The sequence below is a fragment of the Perognathus longimembris genome, chromosome 7, assembly GCF_023159225.1.
Source record: "Perognathus longimembris pacificus isolate PPM17 chromosome 7, ASM2315922v1, whole genome shotgun sequence".
NCBI classification, from domain to species: domain Eukaryota; kingdom Metazoa; phylum Chordata; class Mammalia; order Rodentia; family Heteromyidae; genus Perognathus; species Perognathus longimembris.
This window is the reverse complement of record NC_063167.1, coordinates 76,556,535-76,575,758: the sequence shown is the minus strand read 5'-3', so window position 1 is coordinate 76,575,758 and position 19,224 is coordinate 76,556,535. Positions and strand designations below refer to the sequence as shown.

The window sequence follows — 19,224 nt, the reverse complement described above, 5'->3', positions numbered from 1 at the left end:
TGGTAGAGTACTTACCTCGCATATATGAAGCCCTGGGTTCAATTCCTCAGCACCACATAAAGAGAAAAAGCCACAAGTGATGCTGTGTCTCAAGTAGTAGAGACCCAGCCTTGAGCAAAAAAAAAAAAGCCAAGGAAGAAGCTCAACCCTGAGTTCAAGCCCCAGGACTGGCCAAAAAAAGAAAAGAAGAAAAAAGAATATATATACCTAATTTTTCCCAGTAAATAAAAGAAGCTGTAGCATACTACACTTCCAAAATACACTAGAGCCTTATTTTAACATGATATACTGTGACTTGGAATTTGTTTTACAATGAAACTACCTTGAATTCCCATCCAAGAAACTATACTCACCGAAGAACCAATTGTTTTGTATGAATGGTATTGATTTTTTTACACCAGACCTAAGTAGTAACTAAAGCAGGGTCTTAATCTTCAGTGACTGAAGGTCTAAAGTTCATTTAATTATGTTTGTAAGATTTTCTTTCTAGGTTTTCCACTTGGTGGTTTTGGTCGTTGGTAATGTAAGCAACTGATATATTCATTGTATATTATATTGGCTGACAGTTCATCTTTCTGCCAAATGTACCTTTAGAGAAATATGAAACTGTTTTAATGAGAATTCAAATCATTTGTGTCATTGTTTTCATACTCAATATGCTAACTTAGGATTCTAAGCCCTTTTTTCATCATTAACTTCCTAATGTACCACATCTTACACCTGTCTTTTCCCCATAAAAATGGTGATGGGATGTCAGTTTTATAATATGTAACATGACTTTCACTAATACTTTCACAGTTTTAAGAAGTAGAGAAACATTCAGAAGGGAAAATGTTTTAATTATATAATTTTTATGTGTCCGTAGCAGTGTACTATAAAAATGGAAAATTATTATTTAAATATCTATTATTTTTACTTTTTCCTATATTATGAACTGAACTAAAATAAAATGTGAGTTGTATATTTTTAAACTGAGTTATTTCAGTGGTTGCTAGCGTCCTAGAGCATTACATTGCTTTTGGACTACTTGAACTTAACCTAAGTATGACTTGAAATTTAGGAGTTTATAAGTATGCCATAAAACCACTCATTCTACCAGGCGCCTGTAATCCTAGCTACTCAGGAGGCTGCGATCTGATGTTTGCAGTTCAAAGCCAGCCCAGGCAGGAAAGTCTGTGAGACTCTTATCTCCAATAAACTACTCAGAAAAAGCTGGAAGTGGCACTGTGGCTCAAGTGGTAGAGCACAAAGAGGCTCAGGGACAGTGCCTGAGCCCTGAGTTCAAAGCCACAGGACTGGCAAAAAACAAGCAAGCAAACAACAAAACCCTACTCATTCATACTCAGAGATTTATCACATGCCACCTATGAACTTAAGATACTGTGCAAGATGTTACAGATGGACAGAGATGAAAGAATGCCCATCTCCCAGGAGCAATTCGAGTATTTGCTGGAGAGGCAAAGATGTGTGCAAGAAGAATAGCAATACAAGGCTGTATCCATTAGTGACAGAGTAGGGATGTGAAAGGAAGTGGGGCAGGCTAAGGATAAAGGCTTTCCTGAAGGAATTAGCTGTAGGGTAGAGCCAAAGCACAAGATGTGGTGGTATACATTGTGAGCAGAGGCCCTTGTTTGCCTGGTATGCAAATATTCTTTTATTGAATGTTGAATGATGAAACAATTTATATGCAGACTAACAAATTCAGTGAGAACACTCTTCAAAAGCTTGTTCTTAGCAGAAAGCTAAGGCTTTTGTTAAGACATGACTAAAACATGCTCTATCCCCTATATATAAATCAGGACATGGCCATGTTCAGTTCCACTTCCAGCTGACAAAATGTGACTCAGCACTGCTTGAATGTGTGTCACACATGATTTGGTGTGCCTTTGGTCCCTTATAATAAGGTTCATGTTTTTCAACAAGCATTACTTATTTTGACTCAGCCCTTTCTCTTGCCATGATTCTCTGTCTCACCACAGTCCCAGAGTTAGACCAATCAGTCATAGACTGCAACCTGTATAAAATTATGAGCCAGAATAAATTGAGCTTCAAAATATACCAACACAGACAATCCACAAAATGGTAGATTTTTTTGTGAATTATATCTGGTAAGCTCTTATATCCAAAATGTGTAGACATTTTACAATTTAAGATTACCCAATAAAAAATAGACAAGAAATTAAAGCAGCCTCTTCTCCAAAGACATCAGAACAGATCATAAGAACACCAAAAGGTATTTGGTATCATTAGTCATCAGGAAGAGATGCAAATTAAGAGATCACCAAAGCAAAGGTTTAACAACCAACAATACCAAACATAGGTGAAGATGTTCAAAAACCAGAACTCTCAGATATTGCTGGTGGGAATGTAAATGTACTATCACTATAGAAAATATGTTGGCATTTCTTACAAGGTAAAATGTGTACAATTAGCCATCTAACTCAACAATTCCACTCCAAAGATTTTTTGCTAGAGAATATGTACAAGAGGTCATGAAAGTCTGTAGAAGCTTTTCCTTAATAGTGAGCTTCAAATTTTGTGTATGTTATAACTTGTGATCTAGTACTTGGGGACAACTCACCTACCAAGAGCTGAATGGACAAATCTACATAGCTACATAGCCATATAACAGAATACCACTCAGCAGGAAGTGGAGCTGTGGCTCAAAGTGGTAGAATACTGGCCTTGAGCAAAAAGGCTCTGGGACAGTATCCAGGCTCTAAGTTCAAGACCCATGGCAAACAAACAAATTATAACGCTCAAGAAAAAAAACAGGACCTTCTGGTACACAGTAACATTTCTGGTGGATCTCGTGAAGTTCCTAACGAAGAAGCCAGAAGCAAGAGTACATGCTGTCATGTGTGAGATTTTAAAACAAAATGGATGTTATTAAACTATACTGTATCTGAGTGCTTCGAGGGCTGTCAGGTGTGATCGAGGGTTCGCCTGTTTCCACGCTCGCGTGTCCAGTGATGGGCAGAACTAGGTTCCTCACAAGGGTCAATCTGAGGGCCTCAAGTTTCTTAGGAGTTTTAGACCAGAGGCCTCTTCGTTCCTGAGAAAGGCAGCTGGCAACACGAGAGAAAGAAAGATGCGAGCCAGCCTTCGTTACAATGGGCCACCTTTGTTATTGTTCTCATTGTAAATGACTGAATCCAGCTCACCTTTGAGGACACTGAAGGCCAGGAGATGGGATCAAGTTGTAGAAAGCTTTTTCACTGTTGTGCCATCTTATGGGGGCTGAATACAAAGAGATAAATGGAGCAGTTTTTCCCGTTTGCACAAGCCGACACTGAATTGGGCGTGCCATACCCGAACCCTCCAGGCTCGTCACGTTCGCCTCCTACCACGCGGAAGCCAGCCCCACATCCGGGAACTGGAGCTCGGCGTACCCCACCACACAGGGTGGGTGGGGCAAAACCAGGCGCGAGATTCTCACGGACTGCGAGAACGGCTCGGGAACACACCCCTCGTCCCGCCCGGCTCTTCTGACGCACTTCCGCAGCGCGGGCGCAGAGAACCGGACAGTGCGTGCCCCAGTTCCGGGTACCGGAGGCATGGTCGTCACCAGGTCTTCCCGGCTTGCGGCCGGGGTTTTAGGCCCGTCGGCCAAAGGATCCCAGCAAAAGGTAGGTCATTTTCCCCCCCCGAACTTCTCGCCCTATGTAGGCCAAAACTGAAGCCAGCTGGGCGGCACCGGAGCCGGCGGGTGAAGGAACGCGTGGAGAGGGCGGAAGCAAGCCTGGCTAGACCAGGCCGTATCCTGTGGAGGGAACTTCAGACCTCCGTGCTGGGCACGGGGGAGAGGCGCGGTGACGCCCGGGCTACCAGACCTCCTTAGTGCAGGCACACTATGGACACTACCACGTAAAGTGACTTCTGGCTGCCACGCGCAAGTCGCGAGCGTAGGCCCACAGCAGGAGGCCGATGGCGGGGGCCACATCCACTTTCTATGTTGTGAGCGGGGGAAAGGGCGCTCTCTGCTTCCGTGACCCTACCCTGCTGCAGTCCCATTTTCCGCGTTCCACGATGAGCTCTCAAATGAAAATGAATGGGAATATGTGATTTCAAGCGTTGAAAATTCCCTTTTCATTGCCCAGTATATCTCCTGAAGACTCAGGTCAAGGGCAAGGTATGTAAAGAAAATACAAAATCGCATTTCGGTTTTGAAGTGTGCTGTTGTTTTTTAACTGTAAGCTTGACTTACAGCATTTTGTTTTTGTTAGTGCTCTGTTATCTGCTTTTGAGTGATTGCCTCATTTGCTTTGTCCTTAACCCAGCCTAAATTAGTGTCTTCTTTGGCTTTTAGAGTTCTGCTACTGAAGAAATTCAAGCACATGCAAAAATCAGGAAGGAATCTAGATATGATGGCCTTACTGTTACTGCCACACAGACTTCTGAGAAACAACGTTCATCTAAAAGGAGGCAGAGCAGAACTTTGGGCTTACAAAGAGAGGTCATTGAATTGTCTGCAGATGGAGAGACATCTGAAGCTGAATCAAATTGTTCTGTGTTTGAGGTTCAGGAGCCCATTGTAAGAACAACTAGGAGAAGGCAGATCATAATTGCATCTTCTCCAGGTTCCAGTGTTAGAAAGAGAAAGAAAATAGATTCAGTAAGTGAGCTTCTTACTGAAGAAATTGTCTCTGAAACAGAATCTCATGTGTCATCTATTTCTACAGTTGTGCCTCCCACAGAAATAAGGGCTAAATCTAGAATAGATCCAAGCCAAGAAGCACATGCAGGAGCTGTATCTAATGCTGAGTCATCATGCTCAGATAGCTCTTTCTCTGGAGCTACACCAAGAACAGCAATCAAGAATATGCAAAGGAACTTACAGGTACAAATAGAGAGGAAAGATACTAAGACCGTAACTTCAAGTGAAAAACAAATCCTGGATACATCTATGAGTTCAAAGGATCTAGATAACAGGACCGCCTCTCAGTTACCAACAAGAGCACTTTCTCAGCTAAATAAGCCACCTTTCTGTAATATAACAGAAGAAAAACAGGGCAATGTTGTATCTCTTAAAGAAATAAACAATTTTAAGAATTTGAATGAAGAGGACACAATAGATGATGAAAAAGAAATCAACATGAAAAAGAGCCTTTCTAACCTTCAGAAATCTAGACTTCAGCTATTACAGTCTCAAATACATTCAACCCCCTCAAAAAACAAAACCACAGCAAAGCCTTCAGATCTGAACTGTGAGTCTATAATGAAATCATTCACTCAAAAATTTGCAGTTGTAAAAGTGAACAGATGGAATGATGGAAAAAAGGGCAACATAAAAGCAAGTGACCTGACAACATTCAGTGATTTTGGCGATGGTAAAGATGAAGAGTCTATAGGTGTAGACATTGGTAGTGGTACAGAGGAAGAAATGATAGATATAGATGTCAGTGAAGACAAGAATAGCAAAAGGGATGTAGATCTTGAATGTGATACCACATTATGTAACTCTGAGCTAAACACTTCTCCAGATCTAGGGGATTCTGTTTTATTAGTTCTCAGCAGTGATGAAAGCAGTGGCAGTGAAGAAGACACTGTGTGTTTTGTTGATAACAGTGGCCAGGAGGAGTCACCCAGTGGAGACACAAAAAGCTTGTCATGTGATAATGCCTTGTTTGTAATTGACACCACTCCTGGATTAAGTGCTGATAAAAAGTTTTACTTGGAAGCCGACAAGGCAAGTGAGGTTGCTCCTGAGGAAGAAGAAGAGCAGGAGGAGGATGAAGGCAGTGAGGAATCATCAGACAGTGATAAAAATAAAGATGATGAATTTAGTGATGAGGAAGATTTGCTAAATAACACGAAGTCTAAACTGTAAGTTTCACCTTTTTTTTTTAACCTTTGTTTTGTTCTGGTCCTGGTGCTTGAACAGAGGGCCTGGGAACCATCCCTGGGCTGGGGGAGGCGGGGCTTAGAGCTGGTCCTCTGCCACTTAAGCCACGGCTCCATTTCCAGCTTTTTTTTGGTGGTTAATTGAAGGTAAGAATCTCTCAGACTTTTTCTGCCAGCGTTGGGTTTGAACTGCCATCCTCAGATCTCAGCCTCCTGAGTAGCTATAATTACAGAGCTCAAGGCTGTCCTCCTCCATCCCTCCCCCCCTTTTTTGTTCATCCTGGGGCTTGAACCCAGGGTCTGAGTGCTGTCCCTGAGCTCTTTTGCTCAAGGCAAAAAAATAAATCGCCTTTAATCCTATCCATCTTTAGAAAAGCTCTTAACATTTGGGGTTATTTCTTTTGTGTCTCCTCTTGTTTGAAACTTGATTTTCTTAGGCACAGATCCTGGGGCCATTGCTATTCACTAGAAATATAGACAACTTTGTAAGGATGTACATATTAACAGACTCCCAGGCTTCACTTGAAACCAATGGAACAGGATTCTGTGGCTAGGGTCAAACAAACCTACCTTTTTTGTTGTTTTTTGCCAGTCCTAGGGCTTGAACTCAAGGCCTGAGCACTGTCTCTGGCTTCTTTTTGCTCAAGGCTAGCACTCTAGCACTTGAGCCACAGTGCCACTTCCGGCTTTTTCTATATATATATGTGGTGCTGAGGAATCGAACCCAGGGCTTCATGTATATTCCCAGCCCCAAACTTACCTTTTAACCACTCCTTTGGTGTTCACACTCCTTTGGTGTTCAAACGTACATTCAGGGTTAAGAATCACTGCCATGGCACTGCAATAGAGTGATTTCACTTTCCAAAGGGAAGAAAGTGATTTTGTCTTCAGTGTCCTTGGTTATTAAAAATAATAATAACCCCTTTGGGCCAGATACCAGTTCTTGTCTGTAACCTTAGCTACACAAGAGACTGAGATCTGAGGATCAAGGTTCAAAGCCAGCATGGGCAGGAAAGTCTCATGAGACTTACTTCCAATTAACCACAAAAGGCCAGAAATTTGGGGATGGAAGGGAAAAACTGGGGGACGGATGGACGGGGGGCGGGGGGGGGGGGAAGGGGGAGATGATCAAGGGAAGGGTGACAGTGTCCAAAAAGAAATTTTTTGTTTTTGTTTTTGCCAGTACTGGGGCTTGGACTCAGGGCCTGAGCACTGTCCCTGGCTTCCTTTTTATTTTCTTTTGCTCAAGGCTGGCACTCTGCCACTTGAGCCACAGCACCACTTCTGGCTGTTAGTTCTGTGTATGTGGTGCTGAGGAATTGAACCCAGGGCTTCATGTATACAAGGCAAGCACTCTTGCCACTAGGCCATATCCCCAGCCCAAGAAATGTATTCTTTACTTATGTAACTGTAACTGCTCTGTACATCACCTTAAAAATAAAGTTAAAAAAAATTTTAAGCCAGAAGTGTAGCTGAAGCTCAAGTGGTAGAGTGCTATCCTTGAGCTCAGGGGCAGTACCCATGCCCAGAGTTAAAGCTCCAGGAATGGCCAAAAACCAAACACTGTAATTCATGCCTGTAATCTTCGCTACTCAGGAAGCTGAGTTCTGAGGATTGTGGTTCAAAGCCAGCCCATGCAGAAAAGCCCATGAGACTTTTTGCCTCAAGCAAAAAAGCTCAGAGTCTTGGACCCTAGGACCTATGAAAAAGAAAAGAAAAAATCCCTTTGATTATAAAGAGAAGTTCTTGTCACATAAATTTAGTGGTAACCCAGACCAGATGTAGAAGGTGCTAATTTGATAGGTCTGAGGTATGGCCATTGTCTTCACAATGTTCCTGTGAGAACAGTTTTCATTGCCATTTAAGACAAGGATTTAGACACTCCAAAATTACCTTAGTTTCCCAGGAAAGAATTTCTAAGTTAATAATTTGGAACAAGTAGAACTTGTCTTTCATACTGGTTTTTAGAGGTGAAGTACCACCTTTATTGCCTTTATTGCCACCCATAGATGATTTGAACTGATTTGCCAGGTATATTCCCTATTGGCAACCTCTTTCCCCCTTTTTCTTTTTGACTGGTACTAGGGTTTGAACTCAAGGCCTCATGCTCTGGCTCAGCTCTCACGGTTTTAGCCTGTGTGCTACACGTGAGCCACACCTGCAGTCTGACTTTTTTCCTAGCTAATTAGAGATGGATGTCTCAACAACTTTTCTGCCTGGGCTGGCTTCAAACAGATCCTCCAGGTCTCAGCTTCCTGAGAAGCTAGAATTACAAGTCAAATCTTTTGTGATATTTACTGGCCTAATGTTTCTTAAAAAAAATCTGAAGAAAGCCAGACACCAGTGGTTCACACCTGGAATTCTAGCTACTCAGGAGGCTGAGATCTTAGGATCGTGTTCAAAGCCAACTCGGGCAGGAAAAAAGTCCCTGTGAGACTTTTATCCCCAATTAACTACTCAAAAACCTGAAGTGGCACTGTGGCTCATGTGGTGGAGCACTAGCCATGAGCAACCAACACCACCAAAAAAAAAAAAAAAAAAAAACCCAAGAGCAGGTTCGAATGAATTCCCAATAAGTTTTTTTTGTTGTTGCTTAGGTCATTACTTATCCTAGTTTCTTCTAAATGAATGTATTGATTTAAGACATATATTTACTTGTTTTTCCAGTAACTATTACAAAATTAAAAGCACTTTTTTTCACTGATAGTAAATAGATGGACACATGATTTTTTGGCCAGTTCTGGGCCTTGGACTCAGGGCCTGAGCACTGTCCCTGGCTTCTTTTTGCATAAGGCCAGCACTCTGCCACTTAAGCCACAGCACCACTTCTGGCCATTTTCTGTATATGTGGTGCTGGACCCAGGGCTTCATGTATACAGGGCAACACTCTACCATTAGGTCATATTCCCAGCCCGTGATTTATATATATATATTTTTTTTTAATTTTTTTTTTGGCCAGTCTTGGATCTTGAACTCAGCATCTGAGCACTGTCCCTGGCTTCTTCGCTCAAGGCTAGCACTCTTCCACTTGAGTCACAGTGCCACTTCTGGCCTTTTCTATATATGTAGTACTGAGAATCGAACCCAGGGCCTCATGTATATGAGGCAAGCACTCTTGCCACTAGGCCATATTCCCAGCCCTATCTTTTTTCTTTTTTTTAACCCGTCCTGAAGCTTGAACTTAGAGCCTGGGCATTGTCCCTGAGCTTCTTTTGCTTGTTGATAGCACTCTTAGTACTTGAGCCACAGCACCACTTCGTTTTTTCTGTTTATGTAGTACTGAGGAATCAAACCCAGGGCCACTAAGCCACTTTCCAAGCTGATTTTTTAAGTACCCATTATCAGCCCTGAACTTAGGCAGTGTCCCTGAGCTTTTTTGCTCAAGGCTAGCTTTCTACCAGTGGAGCCACAGCTCCACTCCCAGCTTGCTTGCTCGAGGCTCTTTTTGTGGTTAATGGACCTTCCTGCCTGGGTTGGCTCAAACCACAATTCTAAAATCTCAGCCTCCTGATTAACAAGGTTTACAAGAATGAGCTACCTGTGCCTGGTGTGGCTTTTTTTTTTTCTTTAATGCAATCTTGTTTCTATTTTGATTTACTTACTTGATCTTTAAATGATCATTTCTCTTTCAGTTTGAAGTTGACCAGTAGCAGCATAGATCCTGGACTAAGTATCAAGCAAATGGGTGGTTTGTATATTAATTTCAATGCAGATAAACTGCAGTCCAAGAGAACTCTAACACAGATCAAGGAGAAAAAGAAAAATGAGGTAAGTTACATGAAGTATCTTGTCTTAGTTATTGTTGTTTGCCATTCCTCGGGCTGGAACTCAGGTCCTGGGCACTGTCCCTGAGCTTCTTTTGTTCAAGGCTACCATTCTACCATTACAGTCACAGCACCACTTCTAGCTTTTTCTGTGTATGGGTACTGAGGAATCGAACGCAGGGCTTCATGCATGCTAGGCAAGCACTCTGCCACTAAGCAACATTCCCAACCCCGAACAGTAACTTTTTAAAAAAAAAGAATTATTTCATTTGTAAGAAATTATATCTAAAAAATAAATTAACTCAAAATCAGCATTTCTCTTCTTGTACCCACTAGTTATGATACAGGGCACTCTGTTTTCTTGCTATATTTTCAGTAAACTGTTCTGTACTTTTGAGAATCTGAAAGCTTTGAATGCCTGCCTTTCTCATCTAGAAAAAAAGTACGAATGTTGCATACAGACATAAAACTTTGCATATAGGCCATGTGTGGTGGCTCATATTTGTAGTCTCAACTGTGCAGAATATAGCAGTTCAAGTCCAGATTATACAAAAAGTTAGACTCCATCTCAACCAATAAGCTGAATATGGTGGTGTACACCTCTCATTTCAACTTCTTGAGAAATATAAATAGGATCATGGTCCAGACATTCCTTAGAGGATAAAAACAAATGTATACCTAACAAAAAGGGGCAGGGGTTGTGGCTCAAGTAGTAGACTACCTGCCTAGCAAATGGGAAGAGGAGGCCCTGAATTCAAACACCAGTATGACACACACATACAGAAATGAGAGAGAGAGACAGAAAATTTGGAAAGGAACTGCTGTGGATTAATCTTTTTTTTTTTTGGCCAGTCCTGGGCCTTGGACTCAGGGCCTGAGCACTGTCCCTGGCTTCTTCCCGCTCAAGGCTAGCACTCTGCCACTTGAGCCACAGCGCCACTTCTGGCCGTTTTCTGTATATGTGGTGCTGGGGAATCGAACCTAGGGCCTCGTGTATCCGAGGCAGGCACTCTTTCCACTAGGCTATATCCCCAGCCCTGGATTAATATTTTTAGCTATAGCCAGTATCTTGTCCTTTCTCTGAGATCTGTGTATGTTTTAACTTTTTTTATTATAAAGGTCATATACAGAAGGGTTGCAGTTATACAAGTCAGGTAATGAGCACATTTCTTTTGGACAGTCATCCCTCCAGATGACTTCAGACCTTAGGATCCAGGGAACTACTTGTGTGTATTTAGAAGTGTGTCTCCTCTTCCCTACCTGAACGAGCTGGTTCTTTATTCTCTGACAGTTAATGACACTGAAGTTTCCTTCTGTAGTGTCAGCCAGCTTTGGAAATGGTGCCTTCTTTTTTTGAATCACTGTCACTGTTAATTCTAACCAAGTCTCCAGTAACCTCTTTGCTTTTTTCTTTTCTTTTTTTTTTTTGCCTACATACTTCTAGATTTCTCTCTAAAAACACAAATTTGACATATTCTGCCTGAGTCCTTCCTGGAACCACTGTACTACTAGCTATGTTCATCTACTTTGTTCAAGTTAGTATATCCCTATTCTTTGCATACCAGAGGTTATACATAACTGCCTTGGGGAAGTGTTAACCCTCATTTCTTCCACTTTCCCTGTGCTTCTGTAATACTCAGTATAGCTCTAGTTCATTAAAACAGGGTTTCTCGATGTCAGCACTACTGGTGTTTTGGACTCCATTATTCTTTGTTGATGCTTAACAGCATCCCTGACTTTTGCCCATTAGACTACGTCAGTAGTCTACGTCTACGTCAGTAGCATTCTTTCCTTCATAACTCCCAAAATGTCTCTAGACTTTGTCTTTTGCTTCCACTGTCCTAGAGCCTAGACTAGGACTTAGAACAAACTCTCAATCACCTAAGTAAATATTACATTCTTCCTGGATGATATAAAAATCTAGACTGCTACTGTATCACCCAAAAACTTGAGCCAGGCACTGGTGTCCTCACACCTATGAGATCTGAGGATTGAAGTTTGAAGCCAGCCTGGGCAGGAAAGTACCTGAAACCTTTGTCTCCAATTAATCACAGAAAAAGCCAGAAGTGAAACTGTGGGTCAAGTGTTAGAGCAATAGCCTTGAGCAAAAAGGAACTCAGGGACAGCACCTAAGACCAGAATTCAAGCCCCAGGACCAGCAAAAACAAAAGAACGAGACCTGAACTTGAATCATGTAACTGACTTATTATTGCTGAATCACTAACTTCAAATGGCATTATCAAATTAATAATTTAGCTATACTCCTGTGCAGTTCTGAGGGGGAAGTAGTTGTTTGGTTGTTACACTGGGGAAACTACTACTTTGAAATGCCTTTGTAATCATGCAGTTTTGTAAGATACCAATGATCCTAGTCAACAAACAAAATAAAGCAGTCATTGAGAAACAGATCAATTGATCTGACCATACAAAATTTTAAAACATAAATGGGAAATTATATAAAAGCCAGTTTTATGTCTTGATAGCTTCTGCAGAAAGCTGTTATTACACCTGATTTTGAAAAGAAACATTGTGTCGAACCATATAGAGAATCAAAGCATCAACTTAAAAAAAAACGCAGGGTAAGTACAATGACTTTGAGCTTGGCTATCTATTTTCAGATTGTGTACCAAGTACATCTGTTGTACTGATGTATCTATAAGTACTATTACAGATTGTTTTAACTATAATCCCATCAACATATTTAGGCTAGATTTTCACACTTTTGTGATACTGAACATCCCTAGCTCTGCAAAATGTAGCCTTCTAAAAGTATACCTTGAAAGCAGTGACAGCCAGTGTATAGCTTCACTGTCCACAGTGCTAGGGGCTCTGTAGGCTGACAAATGAGAGAACGGGAACAGTACCAACTTATCAAGGGCACTTGGAGGCATTTGAAGATGGTACCGTAGTACCTAATACCATTGATATATAGTACCCTCACGCATGTAGCCATTCAGTAAAAATAAATTAATTGGCCGTGCATTTTCAAAAGAACAGGTTTATTTTGTTTAAGAAATAATATAAACTTCTAGATTGAAGAGACATCTAAGTAACTGAATAAAAATGTTAATACTTTTACATAAAAGTTCCAGGGGTAAAAGTAGTTTTATACAATATCTCTACCATGGGCCATTTTAGACAAAACTTAAACCTTGTGCCAGGTGCTAGTGGCTCATGCCTGTAATCCTAGCTACTCAGGGGGCTGAGATCTGAGGATCGTGGTTCAAAGTCAGCCCAGGCAGGAAAGTCCATGAGAATTGCTATTTTTCTCAGCAAGTTATCAGTTAAAGTGCAATACAAAATATATTTTAAAGTCTTCATTTATGAAAACTGATAATGCTATGTGTAACTTAGCAAAGAAATCATACTGATTTAATTCCTTTGATAAATAGGATTTTAGAGATAAATGTATAGCCCTAAAGTAACTTTAATTCATGAAACTTTCTGTGTAGTTTAGGAGGAAACAAATTACGTGTACTTTTTAGCTTATTAAAACTAGAATGTTTTATTTTTAAAATCTGAATTTCAGAAAGAGCGACAAAAAACAGCAGGTGATGGCTGGTTTGGTATGAAAGCTCCAGAACTGACAGAGGAACTGAGAAATGATCTCAAAGCACTGAAGATGAGAGCAAGCATGGATCCCAAAAGGTTTTATAAGAAAAATGACAGAGATGGCTTCCCTAAGTACTTCCAGGTATGAAGGAAGCTAGAGTGGCTCTGTTCTTTGGGTTTTCCTTTGGAAAGCAGCATAGTGATCTGCCCTATCTGCTTCAGGCATATGATAATGACTAAAACACAGTTCAGACAGAGACCATCTTGTAGTACGTTCCTAATACAGAGAGACAGGGTTAAGCCAGGCTCAAGTCCGTAACCTTAGCTACTCTTGAGGGCTCAAAGCCGGCTCAGGTGAAAGTCTGTTAGACTCTTCAATTAACTACCAAAATTCCAAGCCGGGCACTGGTGGCTCATGCCTGTAATCCTAGCTCCTCAGAAGACTGAGACTGAGGATTGTTCCCAGCCCAAGCAGGAACCATCTGTAAGACTCTCTTATCACAGAAAAAGCTGGAAGAGCCACTGGCTCAAGTAGTAGAGTGTTAGCCTTAAGGTCAGGAGCCCGGAAACAGTACTCAGGCCCTGAGTTCAAGACTAGTACCAGCTCATACATACAAAAAATGACAAAACTGCAGTATAATGTAAGCTTGTGTGTTCTATCCCTATCTATAAATAGCACTGCATTAGAACTAAACTGAAATATGGAAGCAACTTGGCATTCAGACATTGCATGACTTATTTTAGTTGATTGTTCACAGATTGGAACCATTGTTGACAATCCAGCTGATTTCTACCACTCAAGAGTTCCCAAGAAGCAACGGAAAAGAACTATTGTGGAAGAGCTGCTGGCTGATTCCGAGTTCAGAAGGTAATGGAATTTATGTTTTGTTTTGCAGTAGGCACTTCTTCTTTGAAATATAGATTTTCAGATAAAAAAATTAAGTAAATTACTTTTAAACTCATTACACATTAATATGTATAGTTTCATGAAAACAAAAGTAATATACTACAAATCTCTAATGTCTGCTGTAGTTAAGTTCAGGCAGTTCTGTTTCTGCAGAGAGCCTGGGGAAAGCACCACTACATATTCGGCAGAGAATTAGGGATGAAAGGCCAAGCTTAGGATTCTTGTAAAAATCATCTTGAAAGGCTGTCTACTGATTGCACATTACAAACTATTGGTCTACAGTGTGCTGTAAGGTTCTGTGAAACACATTACTGTGTTTTTGGATAAGTATAAACTGTTTTGCGTTGTCCTTTTTATTTTTTTGCTCTCACATTCACATCACTTTAACATCACATGGTAAATGAGTCTTTAAACCATAAGCTCTGGAAAGACAAGGACTAGAACTGCCTTTGTGCACTGCTCTATCCTCAGCTCCTACCACAGGTCTCAACACGTGGTGCAACTTACAGAAAACAGATTTAGAACCCCTCCCTAAGGGTATATATAAACTTATAGTGTCTGCTGTACTATGCTGTCAAATCTGTCTTTTCAGATATAACCGGAGGAAGTACTCAGAGATCATGGCTGAAAAAGCAGCAAATGCAGCAGGAAAAAGGTTCCGAAAAAAGAAGAAATTTCGCAATTAAGATTCATCAACCCAAATACAATATTGTACATTTCTCTTTATTTGCTAAATATATTTTAAAACAGCATCACATGATTTAATAGACGCTCTGTTTATATAGGGATTTGTTTGGAAATAAGCCCTGTATTATAGTTTTGAACAAATTCTTTTGATAGTACTGGGGAGTAAACACAGGGTCTTGCCTATGTGAGGCAAGTACAAAGCAACTACTAGTTTATTTGCTTATTTATTTTTATTGGTTTATGTTAATTATGCAGAGGAAATTTCATAATAATCAACATGACCATATTCAGAGCTGAAAGAATACAACCCAGAGGACAGATGCAATGTGAAGACAGAGGTGCCAGTCTTTTTATCCTATATCAGTCGACGTTTTCAGACCCAGTGAGAAGTTAATGTTTTAGTCTTCAAGTTTCTGCCAAGTAACCTGGAAAACCCTCTAATGTGAAGGTTATGCCAGTTAACAAGATAATGGAAGCTTATGTGTTACTTACCACTGTGGCCTCTAAAATTGGTGGTTTTGTGGTTTCGCTCTCAGTTGGTTCTAGGGCATTTATGGGATGGGCTTTTCTTTAATAACTATTTCTCCTTTTTTCCTGCAATTGAACTGTACTTGTTTGTTTCTTGGTTTAGTCACAAGGGTTCCTAGCCTGAACATTCTGGCCTTCTGGCTTAATCTGGTCTTTATGACAAAGCTGTTGTAAGCCTGCTTTTAGTGAGTAAAAGGCCCAGGATTTGTTTCCCTTGCTGTCATCCTTACCTGTTTCCAAACCCCTGAAAGGATGAGCCAAAGTTAATTCTTCCTTATGAGTATAAATTAATTTTGAATATCAAATACCTTATATATAAGTAACCTGTCAGAGAATTGAAGAAAAGATCCTAACAAAAGATAGTTTCACTGAGAGCAAAGGTAGCTAAAAAACACTATGATAGACATGAAGATAAACTAACATGAAGGCTGAAAAAATAAAAATATGTAGCTTTTTCTCCCCCTACTCCCTGCTGCTCTTTAGAAAGAAGATTCAACATCCTTAGGACAATTCTCCCTATGTTAGTCTACAAAAAACATGACTCGAGCAAACACTTGCTATGAGCCAAATTAGACTAGCTATAAGTAGTATGTGGAAATACAAAATTATGGATTTACTCAGACATCCAGCCTTTGTAGCTTCCTATCTAGTATAATGCTACAAGTTCTATCCTTGGTGTGTTTGATGTTTGAGGTGGTATTGCTCTGGTGGGCGGGAGCATATGATCACACCACACCGGACTTAGCTGTGTGTCCTGGGACCACAGTATTGCCGTTATTAGTAATTCAATAACAGGCAAGGGGGAAAAAAGTTCCTTTAAAAAAGGTAATGAGAGGGCTGGGGATATGGCCTAGTGGCAAGAGTGCCTGCTTCATATACATGAGGCCCTGGGTTTGATTCCCCAGCACAACATATACAGAAAACAGCCAGAAGTGGCGCTGTGACTCAAGTGGCAGAGTGCTATCCTTGAGCAAAAAGAAGCCAGGGACAGTGCTCAGGCCTTGAGTCCAAGCCCCAGGACTGGCAAAAAAAAGGTAATGAGACAAGATTAGTTCTCCTAGTTGTTTGTTTTTTGCCAGTCCTGGGGCTTGAACTCAGAGCCTGAGCACTGTCCCTGGCTTCTTTCTGCTCAAGGTTAGCATGGCACTCTATCACTTGAGCCACAGCGCCACTTTTGGCTTTTTCTATATATGTGGTACTGAGGAATCCAACCCAGGGCTTCATGCATGTGAGGCAAGCACTGTACCACTGGGCCATATTCTTACTAGATTTTAAAATGGCAAATTCAAATCAGCAGAATGGAGAACCCAATGCACGTAGGAATTAAGAAAATATAAAGATGGCATTTTAATTAGTATAGAAAAGGTTTCTCCCAGCTCATTGATTGCTGGGACAAATTTTGCTTCTAATAAGAATATATTCCAGATGAAGCAAAGGCCTAGAGAAAGCATTTAATAAGTACAGTATGATTTTGAGTTCTAGAAGCAAGGAAAGAGTGGCAAATATTTGTATGGAAAGATAACCATAAGTAAAATCAGAAGACAGGTGAAAAGAATTTTAACACCACAAAGAGCTGTTTTCTTTAACGTGTTAAAAGGAAACTACATAAGAGAATGTGTCTTAGAGTCATGTTAGGGTGAATGACAAAATGAACACACAACTAAAGAACAGATTAACTAAAATCAGTACAAATTGCCCTATGTATGAAAAGAAGCCTAGTTTCCCTCACCAATGGCATGAATCAAAACTGCAACCAGAAACCACAGCTTGTGGGGGAGCACATTCTCACCTTGCTCTAAGGCAATTTGCCAGTGTATACAAAAGAGGACAGATTAAGGGTGCTGGAACAGCTTTAAACCAGCAATAACAGTATCCCAAAAGCGTACTTGTGCTTGTGTACAGCTATTTGAGAACTAGGTTGTTCACTTGGAAGTAGGAAATACTTCTATAGGAAAATAATGGACATATAGATGCCCAATATTAGGTCATAATAAATATGTATAATCATATGTATTAACTGAAAGAAGCATAGCATACTGCTGTCTTAAAATGATACATATCACATTATCAAAAGCATTAACAGCCACACCAGACAACAAAGATGTGTGACTTAAAAAAATACTGAAGTGCCAGTGGCTAACACCTTGTAATCCTAGCTATTCGGGAGGCTCAAAACCAGACAGGGAAGGAAAGTCCTTGAGGCTCTTATCTCCCAACAAACTACTCAGAAACTACTCTTATCTCCAATTAATCACACAAAGAAGTGGCACTGTGGTTCAAGTGGTAGAGTGCTAGCCTTAAGCAGAAAGAGGCTCAGGGACAGTGCCCAGGCCTAGAGTTCAAGCCTCTGGGCCCGCAAAAACAAGTATTAGGACAAAAGGTGAACTACTGCAACAGTAGTGCTCAGTACACACAGTTGAGAATGAACTACACGACGTGGGTGGGGACAGGAGGGAAAAATGGCAAGGGAGGGGGTGACAAACAGAAATGTACTCTTTCCCTGACTTAATGAAATGGTAGCCGCTCTGTATATCACCTTTATAAAAACAATTTTCAAAAATAAATTCTAAGTATACCGGCTTGAGAGAATTCTAGGACCAACATGGCAAAAAGGGTGCCGTTTACTTTTCCCTGTTCTGTTCCTGACAATTGTGGTTTTTGTGTCTTTTGCGTAAATTACCTGTTACAATGATCTTTAAATATGATTTAATTTTTTTATGCAGGTGTTGTGCCATTTCTTAAGTCAGGTATTGAGTACAATTCTTTCTGGACAGTCATCCCTTTAGTTCCGTTCTTTCCTGGTGTTACTCGCATTTAGTGCACCCCTCAACTTGAGCAAAGCCAAGAGCTGTTAGGGATTCCTGCCTCGGTCTGACCGCAGGCAGCCCGGCCCAGGGACCCAGGTGCGCTGGGCCTCACCTGGACTCCGGAGCGACCACCGGACACCCACCTTTCTGGCCGGGCCCCAGGGCCCGCTGCACCCACTGTCGGGCTCCGAACGTGGGGATGACCAGCGATCCGGGGCTCCCCCGCGCTCCCATCCAGGCCCACGCCGGAGGCCCACGTCACTGCCAGCTCCTTTTCCTCCGCCGCTTCCGGGGACCTGGGGCGGCACCGATTAAGCCCCACCGGGACCGGCATTACAGAGCGGGCACAACGAATGCAAATGAGGTGAGAGCTAGAGAAGGCGGCGAGTTCAGTTGAAGAAAAATAAAGGACGGAGAGGGAGGACACCAGTCGAGGTGGGAAATAAACTTACAAAGGTTCTAAAAACGTTACGACTCCGCCGGGACTCGAACCCGGAACCTTTGAATGCCCTCAGCCTCTAGAAGTCCAATGCGCTATCCATTGCGCCACGGAGCCACCTGTTGGAGTCCTCGCGCAGCTGCCGTATTAAGCCAGAGGGTACGGCCCCGCGCCCTGCCCACGGCCCCCTGGCTCGTCTCCGGTCTCTCGGGCCCGGCTGCTGCGTCCTAGGCACCGCAGACCGAAGCAGACGCGGGCCGCGGGCGGCGGGCACCCGCCTCCCCGGCTTCCGCCTCTCGAGAGGCCCCAAAACCCCGCTAGCTGAGGGAAGCGGGCCACAGAGTTGGGCGGTGCGAGAGCAGCCGCCGCCGGTCTCGGCCCCCTCCCGGGCACCCCCGTCTCCCCCAGATCACCGTGACGCCTGTCCCGGCGACCCCTCTCCACCCGGGCCCCGCCTACCAGGCCTCTCCGACAACCGCTCCCGCCGCGCCCCCGAGCCGCGGGCCGCGGCCAGCCGTTGCGCCGTGGTGCGGGGCCGGTGACGCGGACCCTACGTCGTCCCCGTAGCTGAGCGGCCGGGCAGAGCCGCCGCCCTCGGGCCTCGAGGCGCAGGCAGCCACTCCGGCCCCGTCCGGGCTCTCGCCTGGCCTCCGCGGCCCGGACCTGCAGTCACGCGTACTGGCCGTGGCGCCATCG

The 19,224-nt window shown here is 42.4% G+C and overlaps 1 protein-coding gene, 1 long non-coding RNA gene and 1 other non-coding gene across 3 annotated transcripts; 1 reads left to right on the top strand and 2 right to left on the bottom strand.

Annotated features, from left to right (window-relative positions):
• Nucleotides 1–2,038: 2,038 nt before the first annotated feature.
• On the bottom strand, nucleotides 2,039–2,590 carry LOC125355560. The gene is made up of 2 exons (XR_007211681.1): nucleotides 2,553–2,590; nucleotides 2,039–2,515 (listed from the first exon to the last, which is right to left on the bottom strand). It is a non-coding gene; the product is annotated as an uncharacterized LOC125355560 (long non-coding RNA).
• A 903-nt stretch (nucleotides 2,591–3,493) lies between these two features.
• Nucleotides 3,494–14,824, top strand: Dnttip2 (deoxynucleotidyltransferase terminal interacting protein 2). The gene is made up of 7 exons (XM_048351993.1): nucleotides 3,494–3,629; nucleotides 4,310–5,826; nucleotides 9,477–9,612; nucleotides 12,092–12,187; nucleotides 13,138–13,302; nucleotides 13,919–14,028; nucleotides 14,660–14,824. Exons 1-7 carry the CDS (start codon nucleotides 3,558–3,560, stop codon nucleotides 14,751–14,753), a joined length of 2,190 nt encoding a protein of 729 aa, XP_048207950.1. The 5' UTR covers nucleotides 3,494–3,557; the 3' UTR covers nucleotides 14,754–14,824.
• Nucleotides 14,825–18,560: 3,736 nt separating this feature from the next.
• Nucleotides 18,561–18,645, bottom strand: Trnar-ucu. Its single transcript is given in 2 exon segments — nucleotides 18,561–18,596; nucleotides 18,609–18,645. It is a non-coding gene; the product is annotated as a tRNA-Arg (tRNA).
• Between the last annotated feature and the right edge of the window lie 579 nt (nucleotides 18,646–19,224).

Coding starts and splice junctions, on each gene's coding strand:
- Dnttip2 (XM_048351993.1), top strand. CDS start 3,558: ATGGTCGTCACCAGGTCTTCCCGGCTTGCGGCCGGGGTTTTAGGCCCG. Junction 9,613..12,091: donor AGGAGAAAAAGAAAAATGAG/GTAAGTTACATG, acceptor ATGTCTTGATAG/CTTCTGCAGAAAGCTGTTAT. Junction 12,188..13,137: donor AACTTAAAAAAAAACGCAGG/GTAAGTACAATG, acceptor TCTGAATTTCAG/AAAGAGCGACAAAAAACAGC.